General features: G+C 42.4%; 2 protein-coding genes across 3 annotated transcripts; one reads left to right on the plus strand and one right to left on the minus strand.

The window, feature by feature from the left end:
* The first annotated feature begins 1,576 nt into the window (after positions 1 to 1,576).
* LOC127609187 (cytochrome P450 2F5-like) lies at positions 1,577 to 8,648 on the plus strand. Its single transcript, XM_052078980.1, has 9 exons — positions 1,577 to 2,124; positions 2,763 to 2,925; positions 3,259 to 3,408; positions 3,820 to 3,980; positions 4,379 to 4,555; positions 4,647 to 4,788; positions 5,301 to 5,485; positions 5,557 to 5,698; positions 7,938 to 8,648. Exons 1-9 carry the CDS (start codon positions 1,957 to 1,959, stop codon positions 8,120 to 8,122), a joined length of 1,473 nt encoding a protein of 490 aa, XP_051934940.1. The 5' UTR covers positions 1,577 to 1,956; the 3' UTR covers positions 8,123 to 8,648.
* Positions 8,649 to 8,789: 141 nt separating this feature from the next.
* LOC127609221 (cyclin-dependent kinase-like 1) lies at positions 8,790 to 14,379 on the minus strand. 2 transcript variants are annotated; one of them, XM_052079057.1, is made up of 9 exons: positions 14,198 to 14,379; positions 13,884 to 14,002; positions 12,343 to 12,415; positions 11,963 to 12,053; positions 11,266 to 11,466; positions 11,120 to 11,202; positions 10,972 to 11,028; positions 9,686 to 9,841; positions 8,790 to 9,402 (listed from the first exon to the last, which is right to left on the minus strand). In XM_052079057.1, the coding sequence occupies exons 1-9, from the start codon at positions 14,363 to 14,365 to the stop codon at positions 9,307 to 9,309; spliced, it is 1,044 nt and encodes a 347-aa protein (XP_051935017.1). In that variant the 5' UTR covers positions 14,366 to 14,379; the 3' UTR covers positions 8,790 to 9,306. The 2 variants fall into 2 exon arrangements, with proteins under 2 accessions (XP_051935017.1, XP_051935016.1); XM_052079056.1 differs by having other exon boundaries at positions 13,884 to 14,005.
* Positions 14,380 to 17,056: the final 2,677 nt, after the last annotated feature.

Genomic DNA, 17,056 nt, shown 5'->3' on the forward strand with positions numbered 1-17,056 from the left:
AATATATATATAGATAATATAATATATATATATATAGAGTACATATAATATTACTATATCTCAGCCCCTGAACGTACTATACACCATTATAATAATACAGTGCAAATAATGTGTCTAATACAAATTGTAGTTGGTCCTAAACTAGCTCGCTTGACCGTGGCAACCATTTTGAAATGCAAATATACTCGAAACACACCTTTTTTTTCTTTTTACACCGAATTTACGCAAATTTGGTCACACACACTGGATGATATACTAACAATAAAAATGAATACGAATAATTATAGTTAGCACTGTTAGGGTTTGGATGTGACCCCAATAGCACGACAACAGGCAGGTATCGTGGAAGCCAACACTTGGCGTAGTTTATTTGAGTCTTTACAAAATCACTCAGGGAGAAGCACGAGGAATCCACAAGGAAATGTCCGCACAAGGAACAAGAAGCTGCAGGAGATGGCAACAGAGTCCACTGGTATGGTGACGGCACGAACTTGCACTGGGGAATAGTCTGTGAGTCCATTTGTACCAGTCCAAACGAGCAGATAGGCAACAGGTGGGTGATAAGCCTCAGGTGTGAGATGCAGAGCACCCTGGCTGAGGGGGCTGCCTGGCTGGCCCCTCCCTAACAAGGACCTTGGTTTGCAGGTCACTTTTTTTCGAGGCTAACTCGTTAGTACCCCGAAGCTAAAATGGGGCACCTCATCACGCCCACAGTCAACGAGGACGTTTTTCAAATGGAATGTTTGTTCGTAGAAAAAACATGAGCTAAACAGCTATTACTATATTCCTACGCCTAAAAGGGTGGTCTTGGGGTGCTATAAACGTAGAATAACAATTCAAAGTTAACGTAATACAAACTACCTTTCGTAGAGCCATTCATTCATTTGGAGGCCACGTAATCATTCATGAAACGTCGACATCTCTAATATGCTTTACAAGTGCATAACGAGTCCATAAAACTGCGTTATATAAATGGGATAAGAATGTTATGAAAGAGCCTTTGAAGTTCAAGTCAGGTAAAATCGACCTTGCAGCCAAATCATGTCTCCTCCCAAAGTTTAACAATAACCCTAAATCGGACCAACAGTTCAAATAAGTTAATAACAATGTAATATAATTAATATTTACCTCTTTTTTTCTCTCCGTGTGTTGAGGAACTTGATCAAGTCAAGTCAACAGTATTTATAGAGCACTTTCAAACAGCCATCGCTGCATACAAAGTGCTGTACATGGAGCGATTTAACATGCACAATAAACAGTAAGACGAAATGGTAATAAGGGCGGTAGAAAGCACCAAGCAGTAAAATCATGCCGAGTCGAACGCCAAAGAATACAAGTGGGTTTTGAGGACGGCTTTAAAGATGGGCAGCGAGGAGGCTTGCCGAATGTTCAGTGGGAGGTCATTGCAGAGAGAGGGACCAGCAACAGAAAAGGCTCGATCCCATCTTGGCCTCAGTTTAGTTCTTGGTACTTCTAACAAAGACTGTTAATTTTTCTGTAAAGCCCTTTGTTACAGCTGCAGCTGATGTGAAAGCGTTCCAAAAATAAAGACGTAAGTATTGAATTGTGTTGGAAAGACCAGATGTGCCTAATGAAGTGTCCGCTGAGTGTCTCGCTGGCCTCCTACTGGCCAGCTGCATTTCTTATTTCCTCGCTCTCTGTGGTCACGTAACCACACATGTTTACTGTGTCCAAGTGTTATTAAAACACTCATTTTGCAATAGATATAAATACTGTGGTATCGTTTGCTGTGGGTGGTGTTAATATGTATTATCAGAGCGGCATGTTTAGAAGTCCGTACAAAACAAAGTCCAAAAGTGGGCGTTGACCTTTTTTTTTTTTTTTTTTTTAAACAACAGCTTGCAACACGAATGTGGGATGAAGGTGTATGCGAGTTGCATAGTCAGCTGACCTGATATCTGCCGCAGGACTCGAATCTCTTGGAGCGCAGCAAGCATGGAGTTTGTGTTGCTTTTGGGCGCAACTGTGCTTTTGCTGTGTCTGTACCTGTTCAAGTGTCGCAGCAACTTGACAGCGCCTTTACCTCCAGGGCCTCCTCGTCTTCCTCTCGTTGGAAACCTGCACCAACTGGACAAGAAAGCGCCTTTTAAAACCTTCCTCGAGGTGAGCAAAACCACTACCACACAACAAAGCACACACAACAAATTGTTATATGTTAACATCGACTGGTTAGCATATCGGACTGAGGGTGCAGCGGTCGTGTGTTCGAATCCGTCCCGGGTCTACCTGTGTAGTGTTTATATACCTGCGTAAGTATTCTCCGGGTACTTTCCTCCCACATTCCGAAAATCTGCACTACGAGGCAGATGTATTGTGTGTGTGCATGCAGTACAGTATGAGCATTTTTCAAACGTCTTTTTTTCTTGTTTTTTCTCCACCTACGCTTCTTCCCATTTTTGGGGGGAATGGCTCTGAATGAATTTTGACCTTTTTTTTGTTAAAAAAAATCATTATACAGTACAGTATATATTATTGACAGCCGTTATAAATGCATTGAAAGATTTTTTTTGAATCCCCCAAAATCTTGAAAAATGGGAAGTAACCATATTCCACTCCTTCCCTCCACAAACAAAACAATTAAACTCCTCAATTTTCAACCCCACTTATCCTGAACAGGTTCGCAGGGAGTTGCCAGTGCCAATCCCATCTGACGTTTGGGGATTTCACAGTCAAATATCTGACTATATACATATATACAGACTATATCTGAACTGGAATGACTACTTTTGTTGTATCTGCAGCTGAGTAAGCACTACGGACCCGTCTTGACTGTGAATTTGGGCTGGCGCAGAGCCGTTGTCCTGGTCGGTCTCAACACCGTCAAGGAAGCACTTGTGGACCAAGCAGACGAATTCACCGGAAGAGGACCGTTTCCGTTCCTGGTCCGGGCCTCCAAAGGCTATGGTAAAATCCTTCCAAGGTCTCAGGTTCTCTTGTCACCCTTTTAAGCATTGGCTCTGAAACGAGGGTACAGGAGCTGTTACTTGGGGGTCCACAAAATGGGGGCTCCCGATATTGTTGTTAATAAAGTGATACTAGTTTTACAGAAATTCGAACAATAACAAAAAAAATAAATAAAATTGATGCCAACATGTCTTTGGTGTTAAGTGTCCCAAATGCAGTTCTATGATTTTTAACATGTTTTCTGACGATGTACTCTTCTGATGTCTGATGACTGTATTGCCTTAGGTGAATTAAAAAAAAAAAAATCAACTCACCATTGACGTGTCCTTTCAGGTTTGGCCGTCAGCAATGGCGAGCGCTTTCGCCAGTTGCGTCGCTTCACCCTGACAACCCTGCGGGATTTTGGGATGGGCCGCAAGGGGATGGAGGAGTGGATCCAGGAGGAGAGCAAACATCTGGTGGCTCGTTTCGACGCCACCAAAGGTTTGTAGTAGACAAATTTCCATTCAACTACAGCGAACGCCTGTCTCGTCACGTTCCTTGGTGTGTTTTGGGGCACTTTCTGTCACTCCCTAAAATGTCATGAGATGACGCCAAGCCTTGGTTGATTGGAAAGTAGAAATCAATGTCAAGTGTGTATGCACCTCGTTTTCCTTGACTGTAAGTCGATACTTCTGCCTTGACTCCTTCTTTTTCTGAATTTTGGTCCTCCATTTCTGCCACCACCACCACCAACCATGACAAAAAACCTCAGTGCTGTCAGAGAGACTACAATCTTTGTATGTTCGGACAAAGCTAAGTTTTACCCAAGTTGGACAAGAAAGGCAACATCTCTTAACTTCTAAATTGGGGCATTTCCAAGGTACCACTGTAAGTTATTCTTTTGTTCGCCAGCCATGCCCTTCGACCCGAGCTACTTCTTGAGCTGCAGCGTGTCCAACGTGATCTGCTGCCTGGTGTTTGGTCAACGCTTTGCCTACGACGACAAGCACTTCCTGCACCTCCTGCAGATCATCTCTGAGACCACCAGATTCGCCAGCAGTCCCTTCGGGCAGGTGAGAGAAAACCAAAGGGGGGGGGGGGGGTCCTCAAAATGTTTTGGGTCCAGATTTTACAGTTTTGCCCCTATGTAGGCGATTTCAACCCACAAATATATTGCTGAGGGTGCCTTGCCTCACCTGTGCGCGTGGGACAAAGCTTGAACCCTTTCAGGAACAGCAGTTACTACAGTGGACAGTTTACCACGTTATCAGGTTAAGGGTGCGTGAAAGGGTTAAATTAATTGAAAGCCAAGGTAGGAAAGTGTATTGAAAGAGTTTAAACGAAAAAGCCAGTTGGACAAAAAATAGAGCAACTACAGATGTCGCTTGCAATCAAGTGGGTCAACAGGATCTTTAGTCACGCAAAGAGGAAGAAAATGAAGAATTCTCATTTGGTTCCTTTCCTTTCGCAGCTGTACAACGTCTTCCCTCGGTTGATGGAGTGGCTACCTGGAAAGCACCAGAAAATCTTTGCCTGGATGGAAGAGCTGAGAGCTTTTACCATGGAGAAGATTGAGGAGCACCGGAACACACTGAGCCCGGGGTGTCCTAGAGATTACATCGACTGCTTCCTGACCAGACTCGATCAGGTGTCAACTGGAATCCTTCCTTTCTCTGTCCGACACCCTCTTCATTTTGGGGGTGGGGGGAAATCATGGCTGTATGACTTTTCGTTTTTAGGAGAAACACATCTCCACCACCGAGTTCCACTACAACAACTTGGTGTCCACTGTGCTGAATCTGTACTTGGCAGGAACAGAAACCACCAGCTCCACCCTCCGATTCGCCCTCAGTGTGCTCATCAAATATCCGAAAGTCCAAGGTCAGACACAGGAAACTGTCACAAACATACACTGAATTACATGACTAACATTTTGATCATATGTGTATACAATAGTACAATCTATAGTAAGTGTGACACACCAAGTCAAGAGTAAGCCAGCAACCCATGTTTGCAAAATTACTTTGAAAGTTGTACGATTGGGATATAAAATAATGAGTGAACAGCAATTCCAACCGTTGTGAGTGAAGTTTAACGTGCGAGACGAAGACATGTGGACACTGAATGCAGCGGTTTGGTGTGTATAAGTGAAATGTCGTTTCAATTAGTTGTTTTTTTTAAGCATTTTTGTTTTTATTTTGTTAACGAAAATGTTTTGGTTTTTTGGGGGGGCGGGGGGTTGTTATTTTGTTAACTATAATGGTTAAAACTGGACAGAAAATAAAACACAAAGGGGAGGTTGTCTCTTCCCTGTCCTGATTTCCTGTGAATAATAATGGTTACTGTCGTTTAATTTGGCATTCAGGCCCTGACTTAGTTTCTTTGTTCGGCAGAGAGCATGCAGCAGGAGATTGACGCTGTGATCGGACGGCGTTGTCCCAACATGGAAGATAGGAAGTCCCTCCCCTTCAGTGACGCCGTTCTCCACGAAGTCCAGCGTTTGATGGACATCGTGCCAATGAGCCTCCCTCACTACGCCTTTCGGGACATCTCCTTCAGGGGATACATCATTCCGAAGGTCAGCATCATGTCTCTGTGCTGCTGCTGCTGCTGCTGCTGTTGTTGAACATTTGTGTTTGCCATCCACAGGACACACTCATCATCCCCTTGTTACACTCGGTGCTCAAGGAGGAGAAGCAGTGGGCCACACCGTGGAGTTTCAACCCTCAACACTTCCTGGACCACAATGGCAACTTCAAGAATAATCCGGCGTTTCTTCCATTCTCCGCAGGTAAAGCAGGTCCCCAAATGGAGTTTTAAAAAGTAAACAACAACAACAAAATACAAACACACGTTGAGAGCAAAAGCAATGGATAATGCTGAAAGAGTGTACAGTGTCCCGATCCCTCTGCGTTTACTTCCCCAAAAAACAGCAAGCCAAATTCTGAGTCACGGGATTTCAGGACTTCTTTCATTACCAAACAAACAAACAAACCAAAAAAAAGAGTGAAATTGCAAAGAGCACCAAAGAATATAATCTAAAAAAGAGAATAGGGGAATATAAAATGTAAATATCTAATACTGTAAAAAGCCAGCATAAAACCGGGCAGCCTACTTTATCAAATGAATCTCTTTTTCCCCCAATCTAATAGATTTATCTCACAATATCCATCAATAATCTTGCCCATAGATGTACATTATAAAATGAATCTTCCACTGTTGTTTTCTATCGGTGGAAAAAGCAGGATAGAAGAGGAGTGACATTCATTAAGCTTCAATAAAAACTAGAATGAGCCGAAATACTTCCCCATTCCTCTTCTTTAGCTAATTTAGTGGCAAACAAAATAGTGTGCCACTAGCGGTTTACAGTTGAATTACACTCCAAATAAATAGGTCGCAAAACAAAATAAAGTAACAGTTTAAAAAAACATTTTAAAAAAATCAGTGATAGTGCCGTACCTTGAAACCAGAACACACAATGGAGGCGAGATCACACACACACACACATGTCAAGTACGTTTTTCCAATGGGTTAGTGTACATCAGGGGTGCTCAAACTTTTTGGATCGAAGATCTACTTTTCGATCAACTAACCTCCCGGGATCTACCCTTACCGGCACGTGCGCGCGCACGCACACACACACACACACACACACACACACACACACTCACACACCCACCCACCCACGCACACGCACACACACGCCCTGATGTGAAACAGCCAGAAACTGAGGCATGCGACGCACTTTTGCAGCCTGTTAACTATCGTAGCTCACAAGTCCCGTTTTAAAGTGCTTCCCTGGGCCCTTCTAGATTCCTATTCTTTGCCCGTGCCCTCGGTGAATTGGACACAAAGCAAACTCTGAATGAGAATAATGACGATAAAAGATAGAGCGCAACAGTTCTGATCACAAGCTGCAATTGCAGAATGCCGAGAGCTAACAACTTCCGGTGACGTAATCACGCGCCACCGTAAGTTCAAGATTTACCTGCTTTATTCTATTTTTAAATGAGACTGATAAGATGATTAGGGTGCAGTGTACATTAACACAAAAAATATTATTAATATGTACAAAGACACACAAATGGTTGTTTGTTTGTTTGTTTGTTTGTTTTTCTCCGTGACACTCCTCGGATCTACTTGGGACCTGTCTCGGATCTACCAGTAGATGAGGATCTAATATTGTAAAGTGTCCTTGGGTGTCTTGAAAGGCGCTTATAAATAAAATGTATTATTATTGTTATTAATGAGCACCCCGGGTGACAGTGTACTGTCTGGCCCAGCTTGTCCCTAAAATTCAAGTGACACAACTGTACTGACAAAAAACGCCAGTAGATGGCGGCATTGCTTTGAATTTGAGATGAGATAAATCTTATTTGCCCCACACTGGGGAAAATTGCAGTCTCCAGCAAAATTGAGGGGGTGTTTCATTGCACAAAATAAATGTTCCATAAAGAAACTGGCATTAGCAATGCAGTATATTTGTAGAATAAATTAGCAATAGAATAGAAAACACAGCCCAGCACATATCTGAGGAGTATTTAAGGAACAGGCAGTGACTGTCAGCTTGTCCCTTTGATTGTGAGGGAGAGAAATGTCAACATGTTGCAACTTGGCAATTTAGACACCTGGCACTCTGAGCATGTACTGTATCTGTCTGGCATAAACAGAGTGTCTCTGTAGGTAGAAAGCACATCTCGACCATGAGAAAAGAGAACGCAATTCATGGAGTGAATGACAGACGCCAAAAGCCACTAACATTCAAATTAAAGTGTGAGAATCCCTGGTTAAACGAGAAGCAAACTATCTTGGCCACTCACAGTGTAGTTAGTGGTCCACGTAGCTGTTCCCACTCAACTCATCCTGTGGTCAGTCCGTCGCTATACAGCAGTCCCGTCTTTTCTGAGTTGGACTCACAAACCTGAACTGGAGAAGCAGTTTAAGAAAAGGATGATTTTGAAAGGCAAATACAAATTGAAATGCGGCATGCTTCAGGTTAGCTCACCCGTCTTTGTGGCTCATTCCCGCAGGGAAAAGGGCCTGCGTCGGGGAATCGTTGGCTCGCATGGAGATTTTCCTCTTCGTGGTGTCCCTCCTGCAGAACTTTGTCTTTTCTCACACCGGGGGACCGGACAGCGTGGACTTGAGTCCCGAGTACAGCAGCTTTGCTAATGTGCCGCGCACGTACAAGATTGTTGCAACGCCTCGCTCTTGATTATTCAGTGAGCAACACTTTGAGCGAGAGTTCTGTCTGCTCAATAAATCTTAATCTCAAAATGACACGGCCTCTATTTCATGTGACATGATGAAACGCCACGATCAGAACAACACAAAGCTTATCTTCCAAGCTAAAAACTTGCTTTAATTAGTATAACAATAGTTAAACAGTATAAACAGTTAAAACCATAGATAAACGTGAATACAACAGATTAATGTTTGTTTTTTTACATGACCTTTACAATTTTAAAAATGTGATGATAAACAATTCATATAAATGAACACATTTTAAAGCATTCTTTTGCTGAGATGATTGGTCAACTTGATGTCACTGTGAAATGTTTGTAGCAATCTATGTAATGGCACGCAACGGCAATAAGCAACAGCTAATCCTGCCGTTACGAAAATTCATGCCACAACTTCATTTTCCCTACTCCTGTCATGTCTAATATTACAGTGTACAGGAATGTCACGCTTTCTTGTCACCAAAACACATTAGAATAAAATGCGGTATCAATCTGTCAGTGGTCCCATCTATAATTACTTTATGATCATTGTTAATCGTGAGACATCAACATCCCGTCTTGGCAGGTTTGCTTAATAATTAATTAATAATACATAAGCTTGACTCGTTGGTATTTATCATATGAATTCAGTACTGAACCTTTTTTTTAATCAAGGCGCATTATTGGATTTACTATTGTCATAAAAATATAACATTCTAGCAGACTTGTTGACTTAATATACAGAAGTGGGTGTTTGCTGTGATTATGAACCGTGAATGTACCGTCAACACGTTTGCAGTCCCTGTACGCATCACAAGCAAATACAGCGGTGCCTTGACTTGATATCAAATGGAGTGCCACAATATTGTGAGTCTTGAACTGCCAGGCCAAGAGGACATGAAGATAGCTGATGTGAGAGAAGAGGATGAACAAAACAGGGTTAAATGGAGGCAGTTGATTAGCGGTTACGACCCCTGAAGGGAAAGAAGAAGAATTGTGCCAAAAATTATTATAGAGAGGGTGTCAAGAAACATAACCCGAAGGTCACGTGTATGTCAAATTTAAGTAAACAAATGGAGTAATGATTTTTCAGAACTATAGCTGGGTCATCAGCGTTACCAGACCGGAATGTCCCTCCCAAACAAAGATGAAAAGGAAGATGGTTTCTGGTTGTTGGCTAAATGTTGGGCAGGTGATATTTGTGCTTCACTGGCTTCTTGACATCCGGCGCCGGCGACATGTTGCTGTTTGTTAATTGTGGCAGGTATTGAGCCTAGACACACAAAGAGAAATGCTATCAGTGTATACGTATTGCCTTTATTCTAATAACATTCCATTTTCTCAAAAAACAAAAAAGAATTCAGAATGGGCCTATTTTGGATTAAAAACCTGTGTTTCAATTATGAATTCCAATGGCATCTGCAGGTACACATGGTAATTGTGTTGCATTAGCATGAGGATTATGTGCTGCTTGGAAAAAAAAAAGAATAGCTGCAGAGGTTCCTGGCCCCAAAACATTTGAGAACCCCTGCTCTACATCAGCTCCTCCCACTCACTGTTGTCTGTTTGCGACGGGGGCCTTTGTCATGGCGTCTCATTGGACGTTGTTCCCCCTCGCGGGCCCAGGCGGTGCCGCCTTCCTCATGTATGTAGGGTAGCTCCAGCAGCTCCTCGCACGACAGCCTGAGTGAGGGATCCATCACCAAGCACGACTAATCATAAACAAATACAGATAGACCAATAAAGAGAATGTTTGTACAGTACTTGGTGTCAAGGGATACAATGAAGTGACATCTTGACTGAAAGACAAGCTTTGTCTGTCGGGGAGGAGCTAAAATAAGCCTGGGCGAGTTTGCAGCCTAGGTGGGCATTAGTGGTAATGTTTTTGAGTGGTTTAGTTCCTACTTGGTAGGCAGGACTTTTTGTCCCAGGCCGCCCCACTATCGTATGGTGTTTCATAGGGTTCAGTTTTGGGGCCCCTGCAGTTTCCTGCCCCTGGGTTCCGTCTTAAGAAAGCATATTTCCTTTCACTGCTGAGCGGATGACGGTCAAATATGCGTCCCGCTAAATTGGACCAGGAAATTGGTGCTATTGTTAAATCCATCTTTTTTTTGTCTTAAGACAGCTAGCTAAACTAAAGCCTCTCCTTTCACAGCAGCACTTAGAACCAGTAGTTCCTGCCTTTGTTACATCTCGGCTGGATTACTGTTATGCACTTTACTTTGGAGTCAGCCACTCCTCCCTCAAGCATCTCCAGATGGTCCAAAATGCTGCGCCTGCCTTCTAATCCGGGGCTCATAGGATGGACCAAATACAGTAACTTTAATTCTGGCCTCCCTTCACTGGGTCCCCATTCACTTTAGAGTTCAGTTTAAGAGTCTTTTATTTGTTTTTAAAATCTTTAAGTTGTCTCACCCACCTTACCTCTTTGAGCTCCTCCACCCCTATGCTCCTGCCCAGTGAGTCTGGTCAGCAGAACAGATGCTACTAGAGGTACCGAGAACTAAGTGGAGGCTCAGAAGGGATCAAGTCTTTTCCATTGTCGGCCCCTCTCTTTGGAATTACCTCCCACCAAACAGTAGGAAAGCCTCCTCTCTGTCCATTTTTTAAAACAGGTTTTATTTTCTTCGGATTTTGACTCAGCAGGAGACTCAGCATTGTTTTACTGTATATACTGTCTTTGTTAATTTCTTGTTTTAACTGTCTTTGTTTTTCTGTACCGATTTTTGCTTTGGGTAAAGAGCTTTGCAAGTTCATTGAAGACTCTTAATTGTCCACAGTTGTTCATTTTTGTCCGAATGATTGGCGACCAGTCCAAGGTGTGTGGAAAATTTGGACATACCTTCATGACTTGAAGGGCCAGAGGAGATGAACCAGAGAATCGCTTTTCCAGAGTTTCCTATTGACAAGAACAAGCGGGATAACTTCAGCACTCTACAATGTCCAGTATGTTTGGAGAAACAAAGGTTTGGCGCAGATGTGAGTCATACTGTGGTGTCAGGTTCAGGAATACTGACTCCGCTGAAGAAAACGTTGGACCGGAACACCTGCTGGTGTCGAGGGATGAGGTCCCCTGCCACGAGGGAAGAATCATAGTCCCACATGTGGAATCTTTAGGGAATGGGCGGCGGCATACCAAGAGTTTTGCGGATAAGGTAGAGCTGGTCCACGTCGGACTTCCCGGGCCAGAGTGGACTCCCACTGAGCAGCTCGGCGAAGACGCATCCCAGCGCCCACACGTCCACAGGGGGACCGTACTGCGTGTCTCCAACCAGCAGCTCAGGAGCCCGGTACCAGCGTGTCGCCACATAGTCCGTGTAGTCGTCCTCTGGTCCCGCTGAGCACACAACATGTAAGACGCACAAAACAAAATGTGCATTGCGGGAGGGTGTCTCAAATTTTAGGAGGTTAGTATTATACAGACCGACAGATATAGTTCCTGAGTAAACCAAAGTAATATTATTCCTTCTTCACAGAGGGCAACGAATATAGGCGGTCTTTATTGTCCCCCTCGACAGGAACGAGCCTGCTTTCATACGTAGTGGGACAGGGACTTATGTTCATAGTGAGTACTAAATAAGACAACCTTGTGGAGGGATTACAAGGACTCCTGAGGATCTACATGACAGCATGTATGGTAACACAACACGGAAACCCAACACAGGATGGGTCAACGGTCCACACAGCTCACAGGGTCGTGCTAATTGACTCGGGGTGAAGCATTGAAACTGAGGAGATGGTGCTGAATAAGTCATTAGAGTTGGTAAATGCACGTCAAGGCCACACACACACACACACACACACACACACACACACACACGCAACTGACTCACTCAGAATACGAGCGAACCCAAAGTCACACAACTTGATGACGCCGGTCTTGGTGAGGAGGATGTTCTCAGGCTTGACGTCGCGGTGGATGCACTGCAACACAAACACAACACACGTCTCATGTTAGTGGTGACACTCAACACCACACCACAATCACAGCGTGCTATTTATACGCCCGCAGACCAATGACCGGTGGAGTCACATGACTTGAGTCAGACTGAAATTTCTCATCAAGTCCAGTATGTGACTTTTACCATCTCTGCCAATAACCAATGAAGTTAGATAAATTTGAAGAGCTGCGTCAGAGATTGTGCCCAGAAATGCAGGGCGATAGGGTAAAACACACAAGACCTTTTAATGGATTTTTGTTGTGTTTACTGACGTTGTGCTTGTGGCAGAAGTTGACGGCCTGTAGCGTCTGCCACACGATACTCTTCAGCTGAGCCTCTGGTACACTGCGGAAGAAAAAAAAGTCACCAGTCTTGCATGAGAAAAAGCTCACGTTTTGTGATGTGTGCGTTGATACTGAAATACATATGTATCCAACACCAGCTCCTTAGGCTCTAAAATGAATTGTCACACCAAAAACATGGATACTTTTGATCCGTTCATCATTTGAAAAGTAAATTGAGATCTTGTCTAAGTGATGCGCATGATGGGAATTTCCTTGCCGTCATGGGTAAGTGGGTTATTCGTAAATGGAGTCACGTCTGGGGCTATTTCTGCTCTTCAAACAGCCTAGACTCACGTTGTTATATTTGTAAGAAGCAGAGGCAAGTAATCTTGTGGAAGTATCGGTACAAGACTGGTATTTCCAATAGCAGCTGTAAAAAAAAAATGGGTATCGAACATCACTTCTCATGGCAGCACTGTGGTTGGGAATCACTGAAGTGGAGAAACACTGCATATCCTTTCCTACTCCATTTGAAAAGAGCAGGGGCTGCTCATCCCCACGGTTACACTCAGCCTGTCCCGAAAGGCAGCAAACGCGGTGGTTACCGAGGGCGTCTACGATTTCTGCGCCGTGGCCTTGCGGGAAAAAAAAAATGGTCGGCTGGCCTGAAATAGCTGACTTGTGTGTGACGTTAGATTACACTAGCAGACTTCCACGCACGGTCATTGCAAACATTGAGCAAACCACTGACCTCCGTTACTTAGCTGCGGCTGTACTTTCTACTTCAAAGGTTCTCAAACCGGGGCTCTGCTAAATAATTTGTCAAAAATGATGTTGTATCGTTTAGTAATAAAGGGGGGGAGCGGCAGAAAACGATAATGAAAAAGTGACTCCACCACACTTTAGCTTGGGCCAATTAAAGACTTGTATCGTCACATAAATCTGACATCTCGACATGAATAGTAATTTACAAACAAACAAAAGGCACACTAATGAGGATGTATTTTGTTTTTCAAACAAAAGCTGTTTTTCAAGACTATAGTTTCACTTTTTAGACAATGAAGGCGCCATTTCCAGAATAAAAATTCCAGATTCAAAGTTTGTTTGTCCTATGCACAGTGAATACTCAACAATAACACTTAGGAATGAAATCTTTACTTTGCGAGGCTTCTTGAAAGATATGACAAAAATGAAATGAAGGATAATATCAACATTTAGGCAACTACAGGGCCGCCATAAGGTAAAACTTCTCATTTTAATCTGTCGTCTCATCAAACTGGCTTTTTAATCATAGTATTACGACTTTATTCTTATAAGGTACAACTTTTAATTGTCAATTTTCATGGATACGAGGAGGACTCAAACAGTCACTGTTTTGTTTGGAAGTGAGAGTCTTTTATCAGTGTTCAAATGTTTTTTTTTGTTACTGTATAGGCAGAAATTCAACATTGTTTTCTCTGCACTAAGAAGTGGTAAAGCAAATTGATGCAGATGGATTTCCCAAGGCCCAATTGCAGCACGTTACTCACCCTCGGGGGTGTTTTTCCAGCTCGTTGAGGACCGTTTGCTCGCAGAACTCAAAGACCAGGTGGAGGTGTCGTTTTCTACGGAACACCTCCAGCAGGTTGACCAAATTAACGTGTTTCAGCTGCTGCGGGACAAGCAGAAGATGCAGCGTCAATCATAATGGATAACGTGGATAACGTGAGGTTGACCTACACCCCACCCCCACTAAAAGTCGACCCTTGACACCAGTTTCATCGCAAACTGCAAATGCATGTAAAGTCCTTAAAACACACTGCCACCTACAGGTATCTTATGTTAGATTGAATCATCTGTTCACCTTTAGCATGCGAATTTCCCTCAGTGCAATTTTCTTGATCATGGGATCGTCTTCCGATTCGACAAACTTCTTGATGGCGACAATTTGGTCGGTGTCTCTGTTTCTGCATTTGAAGACCACGCCGTAAGAACCTTCTCCGATTTTGGCCAGTTTCTCGTATTTCTCCATCGAGCAGTGCCTGGTTAACACTTGGGGGGGGGGGGGGGGACAACAACAGTATAAAGTGTTTACAGTGTATATAATATTAATTGTACAACACTTATTGGTCAACAGCAAATTTAAATCAGAGACATTTCTCTGTGACCCTGAATGTATTTTTGATGCAGATTTAAAAATGTCTTCACTCGTTTTCTTTCCCACCACATCAGGTTTTTCAGATATTTTAAAGTTTTTTTTAGTTTCTCTCAAAGCTTGCACATTACGGATTACACCATGCATTTAATTTACTTGAATGACGATTTAGAAAAACAATCCACATTTTGCCAAATCTAAATCTATATTAACAAATGTCATGAAATATATTACAAATCAAGGTCATTTTATTGTCAAATACGCTTTATGTATGACATGCAGCATAGATTAAATTTCTTCCTCTCAATCCTCAGTGCAAACATGCTGTGCATTAAACACACACAGCTCGGACAAGATAGCAGCAACACTGTATAAAAGACATAATACGTAATCGGAACAGTATAAACAGACAAAATAAACAATGGCACTTGTGGGTAAAGTGAGGTAGTGCATCATATTATTATTGTTATTATTGTGAAAACCTGATGTGCTCTAGAAAAAAAAACGTGGGCAAATTCGGAATCAGTGCATAAAAAATATTCAGAAAAGCTTACTTGCTTCACTGATGAAAAAAATGTAGCCAAAGTTTGTTGAACAGTTTAATCACTTAACTTCATCACGGTGCTGTTTATTAATGTCAATGCTGAGAGTCAAGCAACTTATACAATAACAATAAAACTTGAAGACAAATATCACCTTTTTATCATCGACGATCAAGGGGGAGGGGGTGTCAAGTGTTGAGTCTATAATAAAAGCAATTTCACATTAATTGTGAAACAAATTTTAAAATCTAGTTTTCGTAGGTTTCAGTAGGCCAAAAGTGATCCCGGTAGAGTCAACATTTGCCTTTAACATTATTTTACTGATAAATTCAATGTGCTGAAATTGGAAACGGGATCAGACAAAAATCATCACCTTAAAAAAGTTTCATTATATTTGCATTCACAGAGATAAAATGTTTCCAAAGGTAAAAAGTGACCAACATAGAACGCTCAATGTTGAAATGCGCAGCTGTGCACTCACCTATCCATTGCATGGACGAGTCAGCAACGAGACAACTTCGCATCCACCGACGGTCTTCCAAACTACCCCAGGAGTGAGGTGAGCCGTGTCCGGCTGTCTCTCTCTGCTTGGTCGCCTCTAACTCGATCTTCCCCACAGCAAACACTCGCGTATGATTTATTCGCCGCCGTCTACATTGAAAAACCATGGCAAACAAATGGGCGACATTTGGGGACTGCTTCTAAGAAACAACGCAGAAAGCGTGACTCGGTGCGTATAAGTGCAATTCACGTCGCTATTTGTGCGATAACCACGGAGAGAGACGGCTGACCGTAAACGTATTTTTATAATATTAGTGTGAAATGCGAAATATGAAATACTATAATATACAACATCCAGTGATTTATTTCAAACTCGTGGTTCATAAAATACATAAAGAACAGAATACACGAGTGACTCCTCGGGAACTTCACTGGCTCTAATCCTCTTCCCTACGTTTCTGATGAATACTCAAAAGTAAAAACAAAAAGAACCGTGGACATAAAACATTGCACATATCCTCAGAGTTTTATTTCAAATTATGTTTTGGATTTTCTTCATTGGTAGAATATACTTGGATTATGTCATAAATCACACACAGCAAAGGTGGAGGTGCTTCCTGACTTTCCACTAGGGGACAGTATATTACCACACACAAATATACACATACTGTACAACCAAGAACTATGGAAACAAACTGTACTAGCGGAAGTTTTTTGAATTAACTTACCACGTACGTTTTAAAATGTGTGTTAAACCAACATATACATGACTGTTAATTTCGAGAAGAGCAGGAAATGACGTCAGTTAACCCCATGTTAATCATGTGCAACCGATAATTAAGTATTCTTTTTTCCGTGAGTTGTGGCTTCGTGTGATGTCTTCACTTTATCTGTAAAAATGAAGAGACATCACATCTAACTTCAATGTTATCTATTTATTTATTTTTGGTTGTTTATTCTAAAATAAGCCACATACTATATGATCACATGTGACTATCATTATTCTTTCATGATGCCTTACAATGGAGATGTCATCACACATGCTTTTGATGGCAACGACAATTCATTTGTTTACTGTCACGCATCTTGACTCAGTGGAAATGTTTGTATCATCTTTCTCTTTCTGTTTGTGTTACAGTGGATTTTTAGGGGGTTTTGTCTTGCCTCTGCTGCTGTTAAAGACACTCATTGAGTGTCAGCGTCTCATGAATGGCTCATTCTTTACAGTGGTAAGATGACAAGTGGCACGCATGGGAAAAGGAAGCCAGAGCAGCCTTTCCTCAAAACGTGCCACATCAAACAGCGGCGTTTATGTCCATCGAAGTTGATTGAGTTGTTCTGCTTCCTGGATGAATCACTTTTTTAAATTCTCACTGGTTACTTTTATGGGCCATTTGCAACTCAAAGGACTAGAAGTGGTTTGTTTCTTTGTTTTGTAGGAGGAAAACCTACTTTTCCTAATGACATTGGTCATAAAGTAGATGATAAGCATCTCTTGCAAAAACGACATTTAACACATGAACTG

This window comes from Hippocampus zosterae, chromosome 10 (assembly GCF_025434085.1).
Source record: "Hippocampus zosterae strain Florida chromosome 10, ASM2543408v3, whole genome shotgun sequence".
NCBI lineage: Eukaryota > Metazoa > Chordata > Actinopteri > Syngnathiformes > Syngnathidae > Hippocampus > Hippocampus zosterae.

What these genes read in the sequence shown, in the direction of transcription:
- LOC127609187 (XM_052078980.1), top strand. Translation starts at nt 1,957, where the DNA reads ATGGAGTTTGTGTTGCTTTTGGGCGCAACTGTGCTTTTGCTGTGTCTG. An exon ending in CCGGGCCTCCAAAGGCTATG is followed by an intron (nt 2,926 to 3,258) that starts GTAAAATCCTTC and finishes GTGTCCTTTCAG; the next exon opens with GTTTGGCCGTCAGCAATGGC. An exon ending in TCCTGACCAGACTCGATCAG is followed by an intron (nt 4,556 to 4,646) that starts GTGTCAACTGGA and finishes TTTCGTTTTTAG; the next exon opens with GAGAAACACATCTCCACCAC.
- LOC127609221 (XM_052079056.1), bottom strand. Translation starts at nt 14,365, where the DNA reads ATGGAGAAATACGAGAAACTGGCCAAAATCGGAGAAGGTTCTTACGGC. An exon ending in TGGGTTCGCTCGTATTCTGA is followed by an intron (nt 11,467 to 11,962) that starts GTGAGTCAGTTG and finishes TTGTGTGCTCAG; the next exon opens with CGGGACCAGAGGACGACTAC. An exon ending in TTCCTGAACCTGACACCACA is followed by an intron (nt 11,029 to 11,119) that starts GTATGACTCACA and finishes TCTTGTCAATAG; the next exon opens with GAAACTCTGGAAAAGCGATT.